This window comes from Labrus mixtus, chromosome 9 (assembly GCF_963584025.1).
Source record: "Labrus mixtus chromosome 9, fLabMix1.1, whole genome shotgun sequence".
NCBI classification, from domain to species: Eukaryota; Metazoa; Chordata; class Actinopteri; order Labriformes; family Labridae; genus Labrus; species Labrus mixtus.
In genome coordinates, this window is record NC_083620.1 from 10,508,428 (window position 1) to 10,528,067 (window position 19,640).

The 19,640-nt window shown below is 38.2% G+C and overlaps 1 protein-coding gene across 1 annotated transcript; it reads right to left on the minus strand.

Annotated features, from left to right (window-relative positions):
- Positions 1–1,152: 1,152 nt before the first annotated feature.
- LOC132980216 (mitochondrial intermediate peptidase-like) lies at positions 1,153–19,006 on the minus strand. The gene is made up of 19 exons (XM_061046208.1): positions 18,593–19,006; positions 18,309–18,482; positions 17,732–17,820; positions 17,462–17,548; positions 17,303–17,366; positions 16,977–17,159; positions 15,988–16,144; positions 15,754–15,802; positions 15,235–15,295; positions 14,695–14,747; positions 13,144–13,297; positions 12,877–12,954; positions 11,569–11,776; positions 7,364–7,473; positions 7,046–7,120; positions 6,622–6,738; positions 6,074–6,195; positions 4,683–4,756; positions 1,153–2,040 (listed from the first exon to the last, which is right to left on the minus strand). The coding sequence occupies exons 1-19, from the start codon at positions 18,737–18,739 to the stop codon at positions 1,940–1,942; spliced, it is 2,103 nt and encodes a 700-aa protein (XP_060902191.1). The 5' UTR covers positions 18,740–19,006; the 3' UTR covers positions 1,153–1,939.
- Between the last annotated feature and the right edge of the window lie 634 nt (positions 19,007–19,640).

Genomic DNA, 19,640 nt, shown 5'->3' on the forward strand with positions numbered 1-19,640 from the left:
CCAGGAGACCTAAAATAATCAAAGAGAGGTGTTATTGTGATTGTGTTGTTGGTTTTTCTATTGTTTGTCTGCTTTGTAAAAGGAAAAAGGAATGTATTAGCCTAACTGGTGAACAAAGTTAACAGAGAATAAATGTTCTAATTTGTTAGGGATCATTTGAAAGGTACGAACAAATTAAAACATTTATTCTTACCTTTCAAATGATCCTAAAGCTGTGTCTTGTTTCACTTTGGCTGGTCTGTATCTGCTATTAATTAAATGGTTTAATATTGTATTTTGTTGTCAAATCTTTTAACTTTGTTTAAAATTTTTATTTTACTGTGATGTTGACTGTCATTGTATGTGTTGTTTTCTGTGTGCTCCTGCTGCAAAAGAAACTTCTACGGCGGCCGGTAAAGGCCGAAAGCTCAGCAACTGCTGAAACCAAGCACATTTAGGAAAAACGCACAGCATATTCATAAACGCTGCACATTCAAAAGCAAATGGAAACTCCCGAAACAAATGCAACTGCTGAAACACGCTGCGAACGCGTGAGGAGGACGGTAGCGAGGTGCCGGGCTTGGCTTCAGACATATCAGGGCTGCTCTCACCAAATCCTTGCTTAGGTCTCTACAGATGGACTTTCACAGATTCAGGAGGGAGACAGAGAAGTGGATTTATTTTCAAAACACAGCCTACCGATAAACACCACCGGAGCAGCGTTTCTCCGATGCCATTCCCCACTGTATATTGTGCAAAGCAGGACTCTATAACATGTTCACACAACTTTGAGAAATGAGGTCTGGTTGACAGGGAGTTGGCTGTAAAGTTGGCTGCCAAGCTGCCGAGACTGATGCCTGTCATGAGTACAGGATAGTTCCTCTGGTCGAAAAGGGGCTAATTTATAGCCTCTTTTCGACTGCAGGAACTTCCCCCACGGAACTAGGGACTTTTTGAGGATCTAAGTGCATTTCAACCACAGGAACCAGCGTCTAAATTTAGTTCTGGGGTAAAAGATCTGCCTCTAAAAAAGACTTAAAGAACTTTCTAAAGATCCAGGAACCTTGTGGGAGCAGGGCATTTATCCCCTGCAGTGCTGAACATCTCTGTTTAAAAGAGTGAAGCTGCAACACTGCATTAGTATTAAAAACAAAAAACAAAAACAGTCAGAGGTCTATTCTGGAATCAAAACCTTTATAGTTGATGTTTTTTAAGTTTATTAACTCATTCATGACAATACAAATGTGGTGGTTTGACTTCAACAAAGAAAAGTCTACATTTATTTTTTTAATTTCAAACACATTGATTAAAGGTCCTCTGTGGAGCTGTCTCCTGTTCTCCTGTTCTGGTTAGTGGGATCATTTACTTTGGACACTGAACTTAAGTAATGGATGCAAATCAAAATGCTGCCATTCCTGTCAGTTGTCCGCCAAAACCAGTTTGTTGTCCCTGAGATGCGTTCACAGGTCATGCTTTGCTTCCCAATATCCATCCTTTTCATCCAGTACTGTGAATATTTTCTTGCAAGCTAGTGTACACAACACTTCCTCTGTTGTTGGGATGGAGTAGTGATGCCTCAGTAATTGCTTTATTTAAATCAGCAGGGTCCAAGCAAACCTGTAGTTTCATCTAGTCTTTTTATTTGATTTGCTGTGAAAACAAAGCTATTTACCCATGGAGTAGGTTCAGTTTCCTGTGCGATCACATTGGCTTTTAACAGGTCATCTAGAATGTTTTTTTAGTCAATCAATTACTTGTCAGAGGTATTTTTCTTTTAAATCAAGTCGATTTCCACAGACTAGGAAACAATCCGATTTGTTTCCAGGATTTGGTAGCGAGGCTTTTATTCTGTTAATATAACCTATTATTGAAGGAAAAATCAGTATCAAATTGTGCACAGTTACTGTTTTCTTTGTCTCATACAGGTTCAAGTCCATTTCAATGCTGGAAATTGCATATTTTAACTTTCAGAGTCCATGATGAATGTCTCAAAGTTTGGGTTGAGCTCAGACACCAGCGCATCCACAAAGTCCTCAATGGTGGGCTGCCTCTGCAGCATTCCTGTCAATGAAAAACACAAAGCAACAGCTTGAAGGTTAAATGTGTCTATTGAGGAAAAATCGCTTTGGCATGGAATGTTAAGCTAAATTCACTAAAGTGCATTCAAAACAGAGATTGGCAATGAAGAAGAAAGTGTGCTATTCTTGATTATTCTGTTTTAATTCAAAATCCTCAGCATCGTGATTATCTCTAGTATCAATAATTGTAAAAAGAGTTGTATTTTAAGATACAGATCTTTAAAAATGTTTTTAAAGCCAATGTAATAAAAAAAAATTAAAATCTATTTTTGGGCTTTTGTGTCTTTATTTTAGAGACAGGACAGTGGATAGAGTTGTAAATCAGGGAGAGAGAGAGAGTGGGGAATGACATAAGGGAAAGGAATATTAAATCCAACTTTTAAGTTTCAATTAATGTGCAGATTGGTATGTTTTTGTCTGTTTTGACATTAAAACACAATATATTTGTTTATTTTTATAAGCAGAAAATTTTGAATACATTTTTTTTCCTGCATTCTGATTTGTTTTTATGCATCAATTTGTGCCTTTTCTGCACAACTTTATAGTTATGATCTAGTGTACTTGTCCTTTTTTGTGTCTTTTTCAAATCTACTTAAATAAACATGTGGACTGGAGAGTTGTAGTGTTTCTGCACCATTCCAGATCTGCAGAATTTTCAACGTTTTTTTTTATACAAAGGTCTATGTATAGCTGATATATAATTTAGTATGACTTCATTTTGGTTTGTTTATGAACGAATGGCAAACAAGATGAACATTTTTAAACATTATCCAGAATGTAATTAATGTATGTGAAGACGCAAACTTATTTTTTTTCTGGGTTCTTTATTTGTTTGTTATTGAAAGAAGGGTCAAAAATGTCAATGACAGACACACTGGCACCTGCCTGCCTGTACACTGAGTGCTGATACAGTATGCTGCATGGAAATAGAAGTGAGGGAGATCAATCACTTAGTTCATTGGTCTTAAATGTCAATCATATTGGCAGAAAAAGTACCTAGATGGTGCAACTAGCATAACATGCTGGGAATTTGTTTGTGGATGTGGCTTATTAAGTCCGAGTCAACAAAATTATACTACCAATGGTATGTGAGTAACAAAGCTCTCACTCTTAACCTACACAAAGTTACTACCTAATCAGAAACAGAGTAGGGCGGGTTTGGGCAACACGAGGGACGTGTGGGATTTCGATATGCTATGCGCGCCTTCCATGTAAACTCTCCGCCCGACCAACGCACTAGTAAGTGATTGATCTCCCTCACTCTGTATCCCTCCATACATGTTGCATGTCTGACTGCTAGATCTGTGATTCAAATACTTTGAAGGTAAAACAAAAAACTTCTTCATTTTGTGCAGCTGCTTGCTGCAGATGTGATTTTCGCTCTCTTGGTTTTGTTGCGTCTTCGCCACAGACTGTAAATATTAATGGAGGAAGCCTTGTACAGTGTGAGCCAGTGATGACAATAACTAATCAGACCTAATTGTTTTTTGTACCAGGCTGTAAACATGTTAATTTATGCTGTAAAAACAGCTTTTTTGTCGGTTGTGTGTATGTGACTTCCTGTGTTCCTTCAGCCAGCCGGAGGTTGCGGCTTGTTGTTTTGTTAACTGCTTAAAAAACAGTTTGATAAGGTCACAAAATATCTGATTAGTTGTGTTGGTGCTTTACGATTGTAGATATGAACCTACAGATCCTTTTGGCACATCAGCATCACATTGTCATGAGTATCAGAACCCTGAAAAGATACTGCAAGAAACTGGTGCTTTTACAGAGAAAGAACCACATTGACTTGGAGGAAATTGTTTACATTATCATCATTTTCACGCAGGCGGATAGCTACTCTTCTGACACACTAACCATAGCTTATTTAATGGGATTTATTTCAATATCTTAAATTTACGTCTTTATTCTTGTAAATTGACGTCTTTAATCTCGTAAATGTACGACTTTGATCTCAAAATTGTATATTTTCTCTTCTTTAACATCGCCCTAATACTCCATTACTTCAACTATCCAGTCCACATGTTTATTAAAGTAATCAAATAATTCAAATAATGCATTCTGGTCTGATCAGATGTCTGATGAACATTGAAAGATATTCGTAACAGACACAAAAGAGAACAAAAAAGGGAAATAAAAAATAATAAAAACAAACATTTCTGATTGATAAGAGTTAGATGATACGTAGATATAATGACAATGCACTGATCTGTTGGTGACTTCAATTTCAGAGGCTGGGTGCAGGGCTGGTTGCAGCAGTCAAAATGACAATCCCATGGAGAAGGTAGGACCTGACCCTGAGGGAGAGTCACCTGATATTTCTACTTAGTTTGCCTCGAGGCCTGTTGCTAAGCTGTTTCTCAGTAGTAGAGTTGGCCGTCTTTCAACTGGAATTTTGGGGTTTTCATCCCCAGCTGCTACAGTCACATCTGGAAGTGTCCTTGGGCCATACACTGATCCCCAAATTGCATAAACAGCTATGCCAGTGGCGTGTGAATTAAGAAGTACTGTTAAATGATTTGGCACTTAATGTAGTGGCCTCTGCCATCAGTATGAGAAAGGGTGAATGTGAGAAGTCAGAAGACTAGAGAAGTGCGATTCAAGTCCAAGTCCATGGTACCCTACCTTCCACCATCAGCATTGGCTCCTTGGCTCCTCCATGGGCTAGCATCTCCCGACGGTAACGTTCACCCATGTCTCTAACAGAAAGAGAGCAAGGGAAAGAGAAAAGGGAGAGCCGTTAGATACTAGGATTCAGAAAATATTCTCCCCTGCAAGCTCAACATAGTCCGCCAACCCCTCCCTCACCATAGATGCCACTCCAAGCCTCCTAAACTGCGGTCAGGTAAAAGGGAATAGATATCCTTAAATTCTTGATTCACGCAAGTAAGTTAATGTATATAGCACTTTTCACAGACAGAAGTTACTTTACAAGGACAAAACATATAGAAAAAAATATAATGCAATATCCACAATAGATATAACAACAACAACAGAAATAACAACAGCAACAATAAAGACAAGGCAAGACTGTAAAATGAAGCCCACATAAGAGAGTATGAAAATTTAAAACACAGTTTTCAGATACAATAAACAGTAAAGTACTCGTTGCATTAAAAAGATGCTTTGATAGAATATAACTCTTATTTTGCGCAGACTTGCGTTGGAAGCATGGGAGAGGGACCACATTTTCTGTAGGATTGAAGGTCCAAACTTATCCTTTGCCACAACTAAAACCTCTATTTTATCAGCATTAAGCTGTAGATAATTGTCAGTCATCAAGTGCTTTATTATATTTATGAAGTCAAGGAGCTTAGACAACCTTGAGGACTTACTAAGTTTAATTCTGAAGAGAATGTGTAAGTCAAATGCTTATAGTTGATGTCCTAATAAAATTGTTTATAATTTGTCCTAAGGCAAGCAGATAAAGGGAGAGAAACAAGGGACCCATGACTGAACCCTGCTGTACACCACATCATAGTGGAGGACTCAGTGACACACAGAGGCGCTGCTTGACAACAGGCAAGGCAGGCGTTGTCAGCCCTTGGTCTTTTATTAGTGGTATAAGAATAGAAGAGGCGCTTCTGTATTTCTTCTCGTGCACTGGCTCTCCTGTTTCGCTGAACAGCCAATCAGAGAGATTCCTATCCACAACCACTCCGATTCAACATGTGGAATCGGCCAAAAAAAGGCCAACCGGGGCCAACAGGTAGCGACGGAGCTGGACACAAAGCAAAAACTAGGGGGGTGACCGCTCACCATCTCTCCTTGGTGTGTCAGGGCCTTAAGAGGGTCCCATATGACAACAATCACTCTTGTTGCTCTGCTAAGCTAGCATGCATTATCCCTGTGAAAACCTTAGTTTGTCAAAGTCACCAAGGAAAAATGAAGAGGAATAAACCATCTGGGAATTACCTAATCTAATTTATTTGGTTTCTTGACAGTAAATCTTTACATTGCAAAACAAAATCAAAAAATCAAATGTACTTAGATTAATACAAATAACTGACTCTTACCTGTTTAAAGGATCCTGAATGAAGCACTGATTCCACACCATTGAGGCGACAGCTCGGGACATAAGGTATGAGTAGTACTTGGCCCCATAGCCAATAAGGTGGCTAAATCTCAGTTGCCATGCCTTCATAAAAAAATAAAATACAGCATTATCACCAAAAAGAGCATGGGCAACCTTAAATTAAAACAATCTTCTACAACAAACATTTTTTTGAGTAGGATGTTGACTAAATGTATGAGTTAAGTTTCAATGAATTGTTAATTAAAAAGAGAAGCAACCACTTTCTCGACAATAGTCACACATAAAATAAATGTCAACTCAGCCAGCAGAATGTCTTGCTTTTTATTTGAAATGACTATCTTGGCTTAAGGAGTGAGGAGAAAATGAAAGGAGAAGCTAAAGGACTCATTTGAGAATTTGTTTTGATGCGTTAAACTTATTATTATGCTCAACCTTAAATATTTTCCTATCTACAAATGCAGTATTATGAGATACTATAAAGGTAGATTAGTCAAAGAGATGTATCTACACAGAAAGTAAGAGATTTACTGTATTTGGCGTATAAGGCAAGCCGTAGAATTTCTGCTGCATCTCCTTCAGTAGGTCCGTGGTTGAGCGGTTCTGTGGTGTGCTGTGGTAGATCTGGTCCAAGACAGCATAGAAAATCTGCCCACACAAAAATAATATTAACACATTTTCTACTGAATTAATCCATTACACATCTAAAGAATTGTAAGCTGTTATTAAATAACATATTGTAATTCACATTACCTGCTGCATTATTTAACTTTCAAGACCAGACAAACTCAGTATTGGCTTCTCGGTTAATAAAAGGTTGTGCAGTCACTTCAATCATCAGATGCTAAATTTGAACAGTCTAATATCAAAAGTTATATCCTAAAATGATAAACCTCCGCAGTTGTTATTATCTTAAAAAGGGGAAGTACACTTTAGGTAAGGTTGGTCATAGTACCTGCAGCTGGGTGTCTGCGGCCCCACAAACCTTCTTTGACTCACACAAGCGAGCCACCATACTCTGAGGCAGAGGCTAGGCAGAAGCAGACACAGATAAAATAAACATGTCAGTTTAACATTGTTATCATCTCATCCAGCCAAATTCTCTTAAAGTTTTTAGTAATGAATTATAATTGCTGTCATCATACAATAGACAGCAAATAGTTATATTTTACAATCATGTATTGATATTGTAATGGAATACCTACAATTTCTTATCAATGTTATTAAGAGCAAAGACATCACAATGGACTGAATTCCTAGGGTTTATTTGTACCTGTCCAGTTTCATAATGGCGTGCAAACTGGCTGATGACTCTATAGTCAGTGGCAAAGTACTCCATGAGGATGGACGGGACTTCAGCAAAGTCAGTCGCACATCTGGTTCCTAAAGGAGAAATGTAAAAGCTTGACATCCAAATAAAAAATAAATAATGTAAAAGAAGGTAAGCAGAGCTCATTCTTATTCAGTGCAGACATTATGCTCCCTCCTTATTCATGCTGCTAATGATTCTCATGAGAAAAGTGCAACAATAACATTAGGACTTCAAATTCCCCTAAAAGAAAACATCAGCCATGCTATAATTGCTAATTCACCTGTCAAAAAACAACCTCATGATACTCATAAATGTTTGTCATTCTTGGGGTGTTGGTTTAGCTCAGTCAGTAGCGTAGGGCTGCAGTAAACTATATATTTCTTTATTATCTATCAGTAATTCTGGCGATTAATGGAGTAATCTGACAAGAAACCTTGCATGTTCAGCCATTTCCCCCCCATTATATCGCTTGCTTTATTCAAGCAATATTATATAAAAGAAAAAATAAGAACAACTAACTTAATTTCCCTTTTTTTAAAACAACTTGTTTTCTCGCTTTTTGACATTTTTAAATAATTATTATTGTTTTTATTCATGCTTATCTCAATTGTTGCTGTATGTTTGCTTTTACTGCTGTAAAAACACTTCATGTTACTTTTTCCAGAATCAGGAGGGCAGAGGGCTCTGTTTATGGGACAGAGGGGCACCAAGTGCAGGACTGGGACTCAACTTTAATCAGGTAAAAGTCAGACAACTTGTCAAGGATTACAATCTTTCTTCATCGATCTCTGCAGTGACTGCGTCTGCAGAGTGAGTCATGTCTGTTTTCATTGCTGTTATACTTTTTCTATTGGGAGTGACAAATCCTAACAATCACAATCAAGATAGTGCTGAAAGTTCCAGCCTACTCTGATCGCCCGTATATTGTATTGAAAGCACAAACTGTTTCTGTTGGCACGCTAATCAACAATGAACCGCTCTCTCTCTCTCTCTCTCTCTCTCACTCTCTCTCTCTCTCCAGTGTAAATAAAAGGCTTACACCAATACTTTCATACTATTCATACTCAATGCAACATCAGCTTCAGTATGTAGCATGATCCGAAATCATAGTATGCAATTGTGGGTATGCGAGGTATAACCGGATGTACAGTATACTAGATCAGCCAGAATTATTCCACTTGATATTCCGTTATTTATTGGAGCAGCAAGTAGCTGTACATTAACATTATTAAAACAAAGCCAGAGAAGCTACAGTTTTGATGGAAGCAAGGCATCAATCAGACAGTTGACCGTCTCTCTCCCTCTCTCTCTGAAGCTGATGTGATTCTGGTCTCTTGGTCTTGCTGCGTCTTATCTCTCTGCAGGAGCCAAGAGGGATTTTGTTTTTATGTTGCACAGAGGGCTCAGTCACAGTTTAAAATTTCATACGCTCAGTGAGGTCCTTGCGCGCACCTGCACTCTCTCTCTCTCTCTCTCTCTCTTACCCTCTGTCTCATGCCCGCAGCAATTTTATGAAAAAAAAAAAACCAACAACAAATAAATAAAAACAGGTCAGAAAAATACTTCAGCGGCCATAAATATATTTGGGCGGCTCACCCAGGTATCGTCTACTGTATGTGTGGGAATTATATTTAGGTCGCTCTAGCTTGATGCCAGAAGTAAGTTGTGTCACCCGTATTTTAGCATGTTGCTAACGGCATACTAACTGTTGGGTTAGTATGCAGTATTTACAGTATATTTTGAGTATGTAGTAGGTAGTATGTTGTTTTGGACACAGCCTCTGTCTTGTGGAAAATGGACGTATTAGTCAACACCATCCATAAAGTTATTTTTAAAGATGTATTTTTTTGGGCCATTTTTGCCTTCATTAGCTAGGACAGATGAAGAGACACAAATGTTGGGAGGAGAGGGAGTGGGGGATGACATGCAGCAAAGGACCAAGGTCGGATTCAAACCCACTGCCGTTGCAACGAGGACTATAGCCTCTGTACATGGGGGTGTGCAACATAACCACTAGGCTATACGACGCCCGTTCCATAAAGTTTTTTAGCACTTTAAGAGCACCTTGCTTTATGCGCTTTTCAATTAACATATTTAAAGTCAGTGGGAGAATAAAAGCTGTATCTGTCATAAATGTTCAAAACAATAACTTTAATATCATCCAATACAACATGGTCTAAAAAAATGAATATGTTCATATCATAGCACTGAATCTTAAACAAACCATAAAGGAGATGTGTCAGTCAGTGTGCTCGTGTCAAAAGACCTAAACTCTCCCTCGGTAGTTAGGCCTACATGAGAGCAGAGCAGAGACGTTGCTCTCAGGACAGAGAAACACATACAGATGCACATGCTCCTCTGAAATAAGTGAGAGCACATATATAAGCCTACTTAAATTCCATATACAGTATTTATTATATTTGGTTCCTTTTGACAGAGCACTGTATAGTAGTCTGGATTTAAACAAAGCCTAGAGGCAGAATTGGCCTCGAGGTATTTTATAAATCAAGTTACTCAATTGATTCAAGAAATTGTTTCAGCTCTACAATTGAGGAGGATATATATATATATATATATATATATGAAGAAAAGTCCTCTATGTACTGGTTGTTGGATCAACTCCTGATCATTTAGTGCCCCCAATTTCTCTCTCCAACACCTGTCTCTCTTGAGCTGTCCTATGCCATCAAGGCAAAGGATCAGGGAAAACAATGCAATGATGTTTTAAACTTTTACTTTAACCCTCTAGCATAACATCTGATATAAAAAAGAGAGATGGAAAATTTTTTGCAATAAGTTTCTAGTATGGCACATCTAAACCGATGTTAACAGTGTTCAATAAAGAAAGAGCCTCATGTTGAGTAAATGGACATCATTGTTGTAAAAATACTTTGGGGATCTAATAATACTGAAGGAGATTATCCATCAACTTTTTATTTTGAAAGTGAAAAAGAATATGGGAATGACAGCTTTCGGATGTAAGCTCAATAAATTTGCCCCACTGTAATGAAAAACATGCATCTTCATCTTTTAAAGATACAGAGCATATTACATTTCAACATGCATCACTTCACAAAACATTGGTAGATTGCTTGTAACCAGTTTGTCCCTCGTAAAAAGTCTAAATAGCACCTTCTGAATGATACAATCCGGACTCTATTAAGTGGCACCTTCTGGTTGTTTATTGATGTCAAGCCGAGTTAAAGGGATACTTCACCCATTTGCATTAAGCTTTGTATCATTAGAAACCTGGTAGTATTTTTGAATGGGCGTGCATCCCGCCCTCATTGTCCCCTGAGATGGGAAATCTTTGTATTTCTGAGTCTGAAAAGGAGCTTCCAGTGACGCAAAATGACGAGTTTTGCGTCACTGGAAGCTGTTGCGGTTAGCGGGGTGAAACTACAACGCTAGTTCCTCATATTTTCGATCACTGAAGCTACAGACCAATCACAGATCAGTGGGTGGGAACTTAACATCCGCCATATTGCTTGGAAGCTATGCTAACAGGCTCTATGGAGAAAGCTGATAATGGCGAAAAAATATAAGCGAGCCGGCTGCTCGCCGGGAGCCCGGCTGCTGGGCTCCGCGACACAAGACCCGCCTGTCGGCAGCAACCGTCTCGCGGCTATATTGCCGCCGCTGCCAGCTCAACAGCAGAGACATAAGGCCTGCCTGTCGGCGGCGGTGAGGACAAGAAGCCGGGGCCGGCTCGAGCTGGGGCGGACTGGTAGTGTCGGTGCTCTCACTGTTTGCCTATGGACACAGACATGGAGTCTGTTTTCTGCCAAGAATTTCCAAGATCAATTCTGGAAGAAATCTCTGAATCAGTTGAGGAAATGTCCTCAGTGTTGAAGTAAATATGTCTGTAAATGTTTTTATTACTATATTTCTAATGTTATACTGTTTATTTTGGAGAAACTGTAATAAAATGTGTAATACTGATTCAGTATTTCTGATTGTGAAAGAAGACCTTAGTGGGAGTGGCCTGCGGTGCTGTGCATTCTGGGATTTGGTGTCTTTCATCCACGAGCCAAAAAGACACTTTCTGCCTTTTCACGGCCAAGAAGGCACCAACTTCAAAATGTATTTCACATTTCTACTACATATATGACCCAATGTCAATACAGATTCATGTTTCAACGGGTGAAGTATCCCTCTAAGCTTACCTGTGACGTGCTGGTAGCGAGTGCGTCCCAGCATGGAGTGCATGGCGTGTCCCATTTCATGGAAGAGGTTCTCCATCATGCCAGGGGTGAGAAGGGTGGGGGCCCTCTTTGTTGGATGGGGAAGACTCAGCATCAGAACCACAACTGGAAGCTGGTACTGACCCATATCCTCGCACCAGCGGCCACCACGGATGGTAAAGTGACAGTCCTGGCAGGAAGAGGAGGTGGTGGTAACAAAAATGAGTGGGTAAGTTAATATTGGAAGAATGAACCTTTATTGCACCATTATATCAAGCCCTAACTTCTGAGCAGTCAGCTAATGTTATTAGGTCCCGACCGATATGAGATTTTGGGGCCGATGCCCATGATGATATTGGGGAAAAAAAAAAAAGATTCCGATATATCGGCCAATGTCTTTCTAAGATCTATGTTCATACTGTAGAGATAGATGGATGTAGAAAAACACATTTATTGCGTTGACCGGTTAGATTCAGTTATTCAGTTCAAACATTTGTGGAAGTATAACGCAGTCACTCAACTGGCAAGTAACTGCACAAGCGTCACTGTTTGACACATTGAGAGTGATAATACTTTTCGTAATCCGTATAGCATACTCTGCTGGTAAAAGAGAACTATTGTAGCTGCGATAAAATTAGCCAATACTGGTAGCCACTTCATATGCTAATACCGGCCGATTAATCGGTCAGTCTCTAAAAGGAACGCACAAACTACTCCTCTGTGTCTATGACTTGTTAGTGTATTATAGCAGTGCCCATCATTACTCCAATTATAACAACAGTTGTCAAACACACACAAAATCAGATTGACCTGATGTGTGCAGCATGTAATAGTATGGAAATGATCTAAATGACATTTGGTTTAGGTACTAGTGCCGTTGCCTTTGTGTATTTCAGAACAAGTGGGGTCAGGTGACTTCACGTGCGGTTATGGTGGTTGCCTCCATTCACTTGTTTATACTGCGGTAATACATTTTTTTGGTTACCAGGACAGCTCTAATAACAAGGATGCACAACAACGATTTGCGCAGACAAGAATCATTAAAAGTGTTTTTCAGATAGAAAGAGATGATGCAAAAAAAAAACAATCTTTCTGAATAAAATATGGGGATCCATAATTTTAGAGGAGCAATCACATAATCACATATTGTCTCATCTCCCTTGTAGTAATGCTCCTGTCATGTCTCTCACTTGTCCTATACTGTTCTGCATCACTAAATAATAATACAAATTCAGAAAAAAGCTAACATGAAGGTGTAAAAACTTGGAAGATGAGAGTGGGTATGTTCACCTGATGAGGTTTATCTGGCCGGTGGAAAAAGTCACAGTAGATGTAACCTAATAATCCTTCTGTGTCATGCACAACAGCCTGTGAAGGACACACAGACATAAACATACAATAAAACACACGCTCATTTTTTAAAACTTTTTGCTTTAAAATATAAACTTCAGCTATGACATGGTGGGAAACATAACTCTGAAAACAGACAAAGACATAAATCAATCAGAAAATCATTAATCAGAACACAAACCTGGGTATTTCATTTTAATCATTTACCAGTTTGTGGACATCATCACTCCAAACCTCTCCAGCAGTGGGTTGCTCGGACATGAAGGACACACCGTACAGCTGAGAGAACAGGTTGTTCAATCCCTCCATACAGGCGCCCAAAGACAAATAGGGACTGTACAGGCTAGGTTCTATGTTGTACCTGACATGTGCAAAACATAGACAAGAACAAAGGAATTAAAAGGGAATCCATTTGAACTGATAAGTCCTTGAGAGCAGGTTATCAAGTCTCCATCTTAATTAAAATTGAAACATCAAGTGACTCAAGATCACCACTAAGGAGTGTTTTTTATTTGGCACAATATGTTAGTAAATGCTTTGTTGAGGGCTGGTGAGCAATATGACTACAATTCCCATATACTGACTTAATACTTTCCTGTTTAAATTGGTTACTGGTGGATAATGCAGACAAAAAGAGGTTGAGTGAGAGTGACTGATTATAAAAAAATCTTGTTTTTGCTTTCATCTTGGTCACCTTCATCATTTTATCAGCATTGGATGCTATAAAAAACGGATTAATGACTACCTACCCGGTTATTTGTGCTGAAAGCTGCCAAGTAACTGTGTCTAGCTTTTTGGTCGGATCAGGGTATTTTAACAGGAATATTTTAGGTCACATAAATGTTAAGTATAAAATATTAATAAATATCTAGTGTTTTTTCATGAGGGATTAACAGATTGTGGGCCCATGTGGTTGTGCACAATTTAGCATTAAACAGTAGCATCTCTGAGGGGTGGCTTTTTGTAGAAATAAGATTGAATCTTTGGTTTCTTTGGGGATCTCATGCCAGCTTGCAGAGCCAGAAACCACAAATAGAAGATTAGAAATGTCCACTGTTGAAGGAGTGGCAGAGAGGGAAGATAATAATATAGTTCTGAAATAGAAAGAAGTAAAAAACGAAAAGCTACACAGCTCATTATGTGACTAGTTTAAAAAGAATAATCTGGATCAGAATGCTCTGGTTTTGGAAATCCTTGCTATCCATCTTCAAAAAGCCTATCTTACTGTTCTGGTTTTCATTGACTGGATCCCCCTCATCTGGCTACAGACTATTCAAAATGAACACATCTGGATTACCGCTTCTTTAGATGGAAATACATTTTAATATTACACACGATGTTAAAGGTCCTCTACTTAATCTACAACGCCTCTGTTACGGTTATATCATGATTTAGAATTTGTGTGAAGAACATTGAAAAATGTCTTAAGTATGAACTACATTATTGTGTTTGTATTGTTCAGCCTACTAAAAAATATTTTATCTTTTTTTTTTTTTCCATTTCCTGAGAGCCTCCATGAATCCCCTCTTCAGCTAGGATCAGGATCAAAAGTATTCAAATTCTACTCAAAAGTTTCAAATAAGATCAAATAAGTTGCAACCTAGTGGGCTGAGGTTTTTCAGGTTCTCAAAGCAACTTACAACTTTCTGGAATATGAAATCACACATATCTAAACCTTACCCAAACATACAAATCAATGTGATTTTCTCAAACAATCCTTGGCTGAAAAATATAGTCTTTAAGATAGTAACTACTCACCTTTCTGCACGCAAGACCCCACTCAGGAACGGATGGTCCCATGGCATGAGCTCCTATAAATTTATAAATTTCACCTTAAACTTCAAACAAATACAACTTTCAAGCATTTATTGCTTAATACTGATTGAGGAGATTACTGAAAATACTCTAGCACCAACATCAGGGACTGGGAAATCAGACCAAAGCTAAAAATAAAAAATAAATCTATTCATGACAATTCTTTTTTTTTTTTTTTACATATACTGGGGGGATACTTTGAACTCTGGTAAGTATGAAAAATGGGGATTCAGTAATTCAGTAAGGGCCCACATGCACATGTCAATTTGACAGTGGGACAGCCCTAACCCCCTTCACTTTTGGAAGGAATGCACCTCAAGTTAGCAAGTCTGTGCATGGAGAATGTGATTGGTCAAAATGGCAGTCGACAAACCAACGGGTTACATCACGATGACTACGTCCATTAATTATACAGTCTACAGTAATATGTGCAGGTGTCGTGATAAAGGCAACACAAATATATTTGAATAAAAAATCACTCACAGAATTACGAGGGTTGAGTTTCTTCTTCATGTCCCTCATCATCTGAAAGTCTTTGGCTGTTCTGTGAGATTAGAAGTAAAACAGACTTGTTCAAGATTTTACAACTCTTTCTACTCAGGGTCAAGAGCATGCATAAGGCTGGCAAACACCCTTGACAGGCCACCATGCTCAAATATGACTGAGGAGGATTTGGGGTCTTAGGTCTGTCATATATGCACAACTTTGGAATTTGAATGAATCCCACACATGCAGAAAAAACAGGGAGTCACAAGTCTCCTGTGTGTAAATCAGTTGTAGAAAATATGATGTGATAAGAACTAAGCATAACATATTTCCTCATGAGAGAAAATACATTTGTGGGTCACTCGTTTCAAAAGATATGTAGGGTACCCTGGGCCTCAAGCTGTTAAAAACACCAATTTATAGTCTTTAAAGACAATTTACAACAAAAAATCAGTTACACTCTTAATTACCAAACAAATTTTAAATTGGAGAAAAACTTTTAAGAGTAGTCCGTACCTGTCTGACAGCTTCTCTGTCAACAGCTTAAGAAAGCTCATCACCGTCTCTGTAAAGGACAATTTCATTCAGGTGAAACATGTAAACTTTCTGAGTGTATGTGTTTGACAAAAGTCCCAGAGTGAGAAACTTTGAGATACTTTTTAAAGCTTGTATTAAAAGTCTAAAAGAAAGACGCACTGACTTTTAAAACTACTTCTACTTAATGTAGAATAAAAACTTGCTACCATTTACCTGGTGTTTTGGCCATCGTTCCTTTTAGAGCTCTGTGCCCATATGTCTCATAGCCCACAAGTTTGGCCAGCTTGTGTCTACATTTCAGCAGCTCTTCCAGACACTCCATTAGATCTGCATTTGGATAGAGAAAAATCCGGTATGCAATTTCTCGTACCTATGATGGGAAGTGAGGACAGAGCAAAATACAAGATAAAACATTACATTTGAAGGGCAACATAACAACAATGTTGTAACTGGGAAAATACTATATTGGAGAATATAGTTACCTTACCTGTATTGAAAGACTTTTGTGCTTTGATAAACATGTTTTATGACTTAGACTGAACTCTAACATTGCTAACATGTTTTGTCATATTATACTTATCTCTTCTTATGAGAGCACATTCACAGTAACATTGGTATTATTCGTATGACATGTATGACAGAAATGCTCTTGTGAATAAATAGTGATTGTCACTTTAATTGAATAATAAAAAAATAGAAAATTTGCATTTATATTAGAATAATACATTTTAAAGTATGCATTTTAAAGACTGTGTATATTTAGAACTAAAGTGCTGCCCGCTTTCAAGATGCAGACATGAGGCTCAAACTACAATTTCAATAATACAAATGCTCTAAGAATTTTAAAATAATGTTTTGAAAGAGAAGTCAACTTTTAGGGCGGCTGCGGCTCGGTTGGTGAAGTCTGTCGCCTCTCAACCAAAAATGTTTTTGGGGTTCGATCCCCAGCTTCTGCAGCCACATGTGCAATACACAGTAACCTCTGCCATCAGTGTGTGAATGTGTAGGTGTGACATGCAGTGTAAAAGCTCTTTGAGTAGTCAGAAGACTAGAAAAGCTCAATACAAGCTCAAGGCCATTTACATTTCTAATCAGCACTGAATATGATACAAGAATTTTCAAAATCCTTCAAGTCAAGTTATATATTTTGCAAAACGTTTAGGAAGGGAGAAATGCTTCATTTACTTAAATGAAGTACATACCAAGTCATCAGGGGAATCTGGATGTAATCCCCCAACTTGGACAAAGCTTCCTTCACTTGCAAAGTGCAGGTGTAAATTCTCAGGAATCGCAGACCTTGCTATTTTGTTTGGAAGGTGAGAGCCAACAAGAAACTCATTGCTGAGATCCAACAGCTTCACGTGAAGAGAAACTGCTTCTTTCCTCTGCAGAGAGAACAAGACAAAAATGACAATACACTGCACTGGTAAGAGGTGTATAAGAACGTATGTCATTCCAGATACTGGAGTCATTATACTTTCAATAAAACTTCTGTTCACATTTATGTATCTCATGATGACTATCTCACCACTTTGTCATCCAGATGAATTCCACTTATTTCAAAGTCGAACATGAACAACTCTGCAACTCGTCTAGAACGGAAAAAATAAAGCAAATGAATCATATTCCAAACACTCTAAATATCTACTTAAGGATCCCCTTCTAAATAAGATGATACTGAAATTACCTGGTATCAGCGTCCAACTGAGACACCATGTCCGGGTTATACAGCAATGTTTTTAGGCTCTTGCATAGCTCTACATTTGTGTTCAGCCTGAAACATGCAAGTAACAAACAACAAATTATGCTTAAGTCCTTCTTAACAAAAGCATACAAGTCAATCATGATGTAAGGAGATGAATGCAACATGTTTGTTTTTGCTCAGGAGCTCAATTTACACGGGTGTTTTTTTTTTGTACTGTGTGGTTGAAAAGACTTTTGTCAATGTGCTTCCTACTTCTCCACAACTGTGCCAATCTCCATGCAGGTCTTCTCAGCAGCCTCTCGAAAAGCTGGATCGGGGTGGGCTACTTTTACAAAGTCTGCCTGTTATGAAATGAAAGATGACAGTTTACTTACCACACTGAACACAAAGAGCAGGCAAAGCACATTACATACAGAAGGTACCAGCAAAGGTTAAGAAACAGAACGTTTTGTAAACGGAGGAGTGAGGATGAAAATGTAGAGAAATATAATAAAACACAGACATCCAACCATTTCCCATTTGCAGCCTTGTTTTTTTTATCATCTCAGTCTACCTTCCTGATCAAGACACGGTTGTTAGAAAAACCACCAGAATGAAAATATGAAATCCTGTTTCCTCCGAACTTAAGTCAATGTCTTCTGTGTAATGCTACTGAACAACATGGTTTGTTTCACGTGTCATCAATAGAACACTTAAATACACTAAAATATCATTTTGTAAGATAGCATGTGATTAAGTTGTATCTACTGCATAAATATCTGCATTGCTTTTAGAATAATAACAATGATATATATGAATAACATATATTATTAAGTGCATTTCAACCCACCAGATCAGCCACTTTACACAAACCATCTGATAGCTGGTCAAAAGCCTGGACTGTCTTCACACCAGGACTAAGAGAACAGACTCTCTCCAACAGACGGTCTGTGTTTATGAGAGCTGTTTGAGTTGCCACCTGAAAACCAGCAGGACAGCTCAGCTCAGGTACTCCAAACAAACCCTGAAACACACACACACACACACACACACACACACACACACAATAAATGCATTAAGTTAATAATGACTAAACACTTGATCCATTGTAATGTTAGGGTGATGTATACAAACCCCGTTTTTCTCCAAGGGGTTGAACTTCTTCTGTGTTTTGGTATTGAAAGCAGCTCCAACAGGGGCCCATGTTGTCAAGTTCTTTCGTCCATGATGCCATGGTCTTTTGTGCTTTACAATGTTAAGCAGTCTTTTACACGCAGACATTTTGTACTGAATCTGAAGTCCTTCTAATGTAACTGAGGCTAGTGCAGATCTCTGTGACTGACAGAGGACATGACACTTTAAGATTCAACAACAGCCTGTTTGCAAAATATAAAATAACAAACACTTCTGTAAAGATCATGAGTAGGTCTATACTTCTTGTTTTCTCTCCATGCGTGAGGCTGCGTACATGCCAGTGTTTTTACCACCTGTAAATATAATGGTTTGGACTCACGTGAAGAGGAGCTCTATTATCAGTCCATTCTACCAGACCGAGGTGGCTGTTTCGTGACAAAAAAATAAAATAAATATCATTACGTGTTCATGACAGTAATCACCATAGCAAATAAAGCATAGCAGAATATAGAGTTCTGAAACAGCATATACATTTAAAATTGTAACAATAGTTAGAAACTGTACAAATTAAATGTTTCGAAAGTGCGAGCAGACGTCAAATGATGTCGTCACAAGCACGCGACGCGGAACACTTGACATTCCTTCACAATAAAAGCAGATCAATTTTAACTCAGTTTAAGCATGCTTTAAAAAATGAATGTGATGATCAAAGATAACGGAAAGTATAAGGGTAATCGGTTTTATATGTTGCCTTAAAGGGAATACACTTTTTATCAAGACGAACGAAAAGTTTAATGAGTGTCCATTTTTATCTTCCAGTTTTAAGTCATGACCTCAAGATGTATTAATAAAGAAGTCCCATAATGTGAACTTTATATCTTAATGTTCAGTTTCCATTTCAAGGTAAATGATAGTATTGAAGATAACGCCCTGGACATGGTGCAGATAAATCCTGTTTCATTTTCATGATTGATCACATTTTGTGTAGAATAAGAGTCAACACAAACTTTGACCTTATGGTATTTTACCAAACTGACTATTTCTCAAA

Coding starts and splice junctions, on each gene's coding strand:
- LOC132980216 (XM_061046208.1), bottom strand. CDS start 18,739: ATGTCTGCGTGTAAAAGACTGCTTAACATTGTAAAGCACAAAAGACCA. Junction 17,160..17,302: donor TTCATCTGGATGACAAAGTG/GTGAGATAGTCA, acceptor TTCTCTCTGCAG/AGGAAAGAAGCAGTTTCTCT. Junction 16,145..16,976: donor CAGATTCCCCTGATGACTTG/GTATGTACTTCA, acceptor TTCCCATCATAG/GTACGAGAAATTGCATACCG.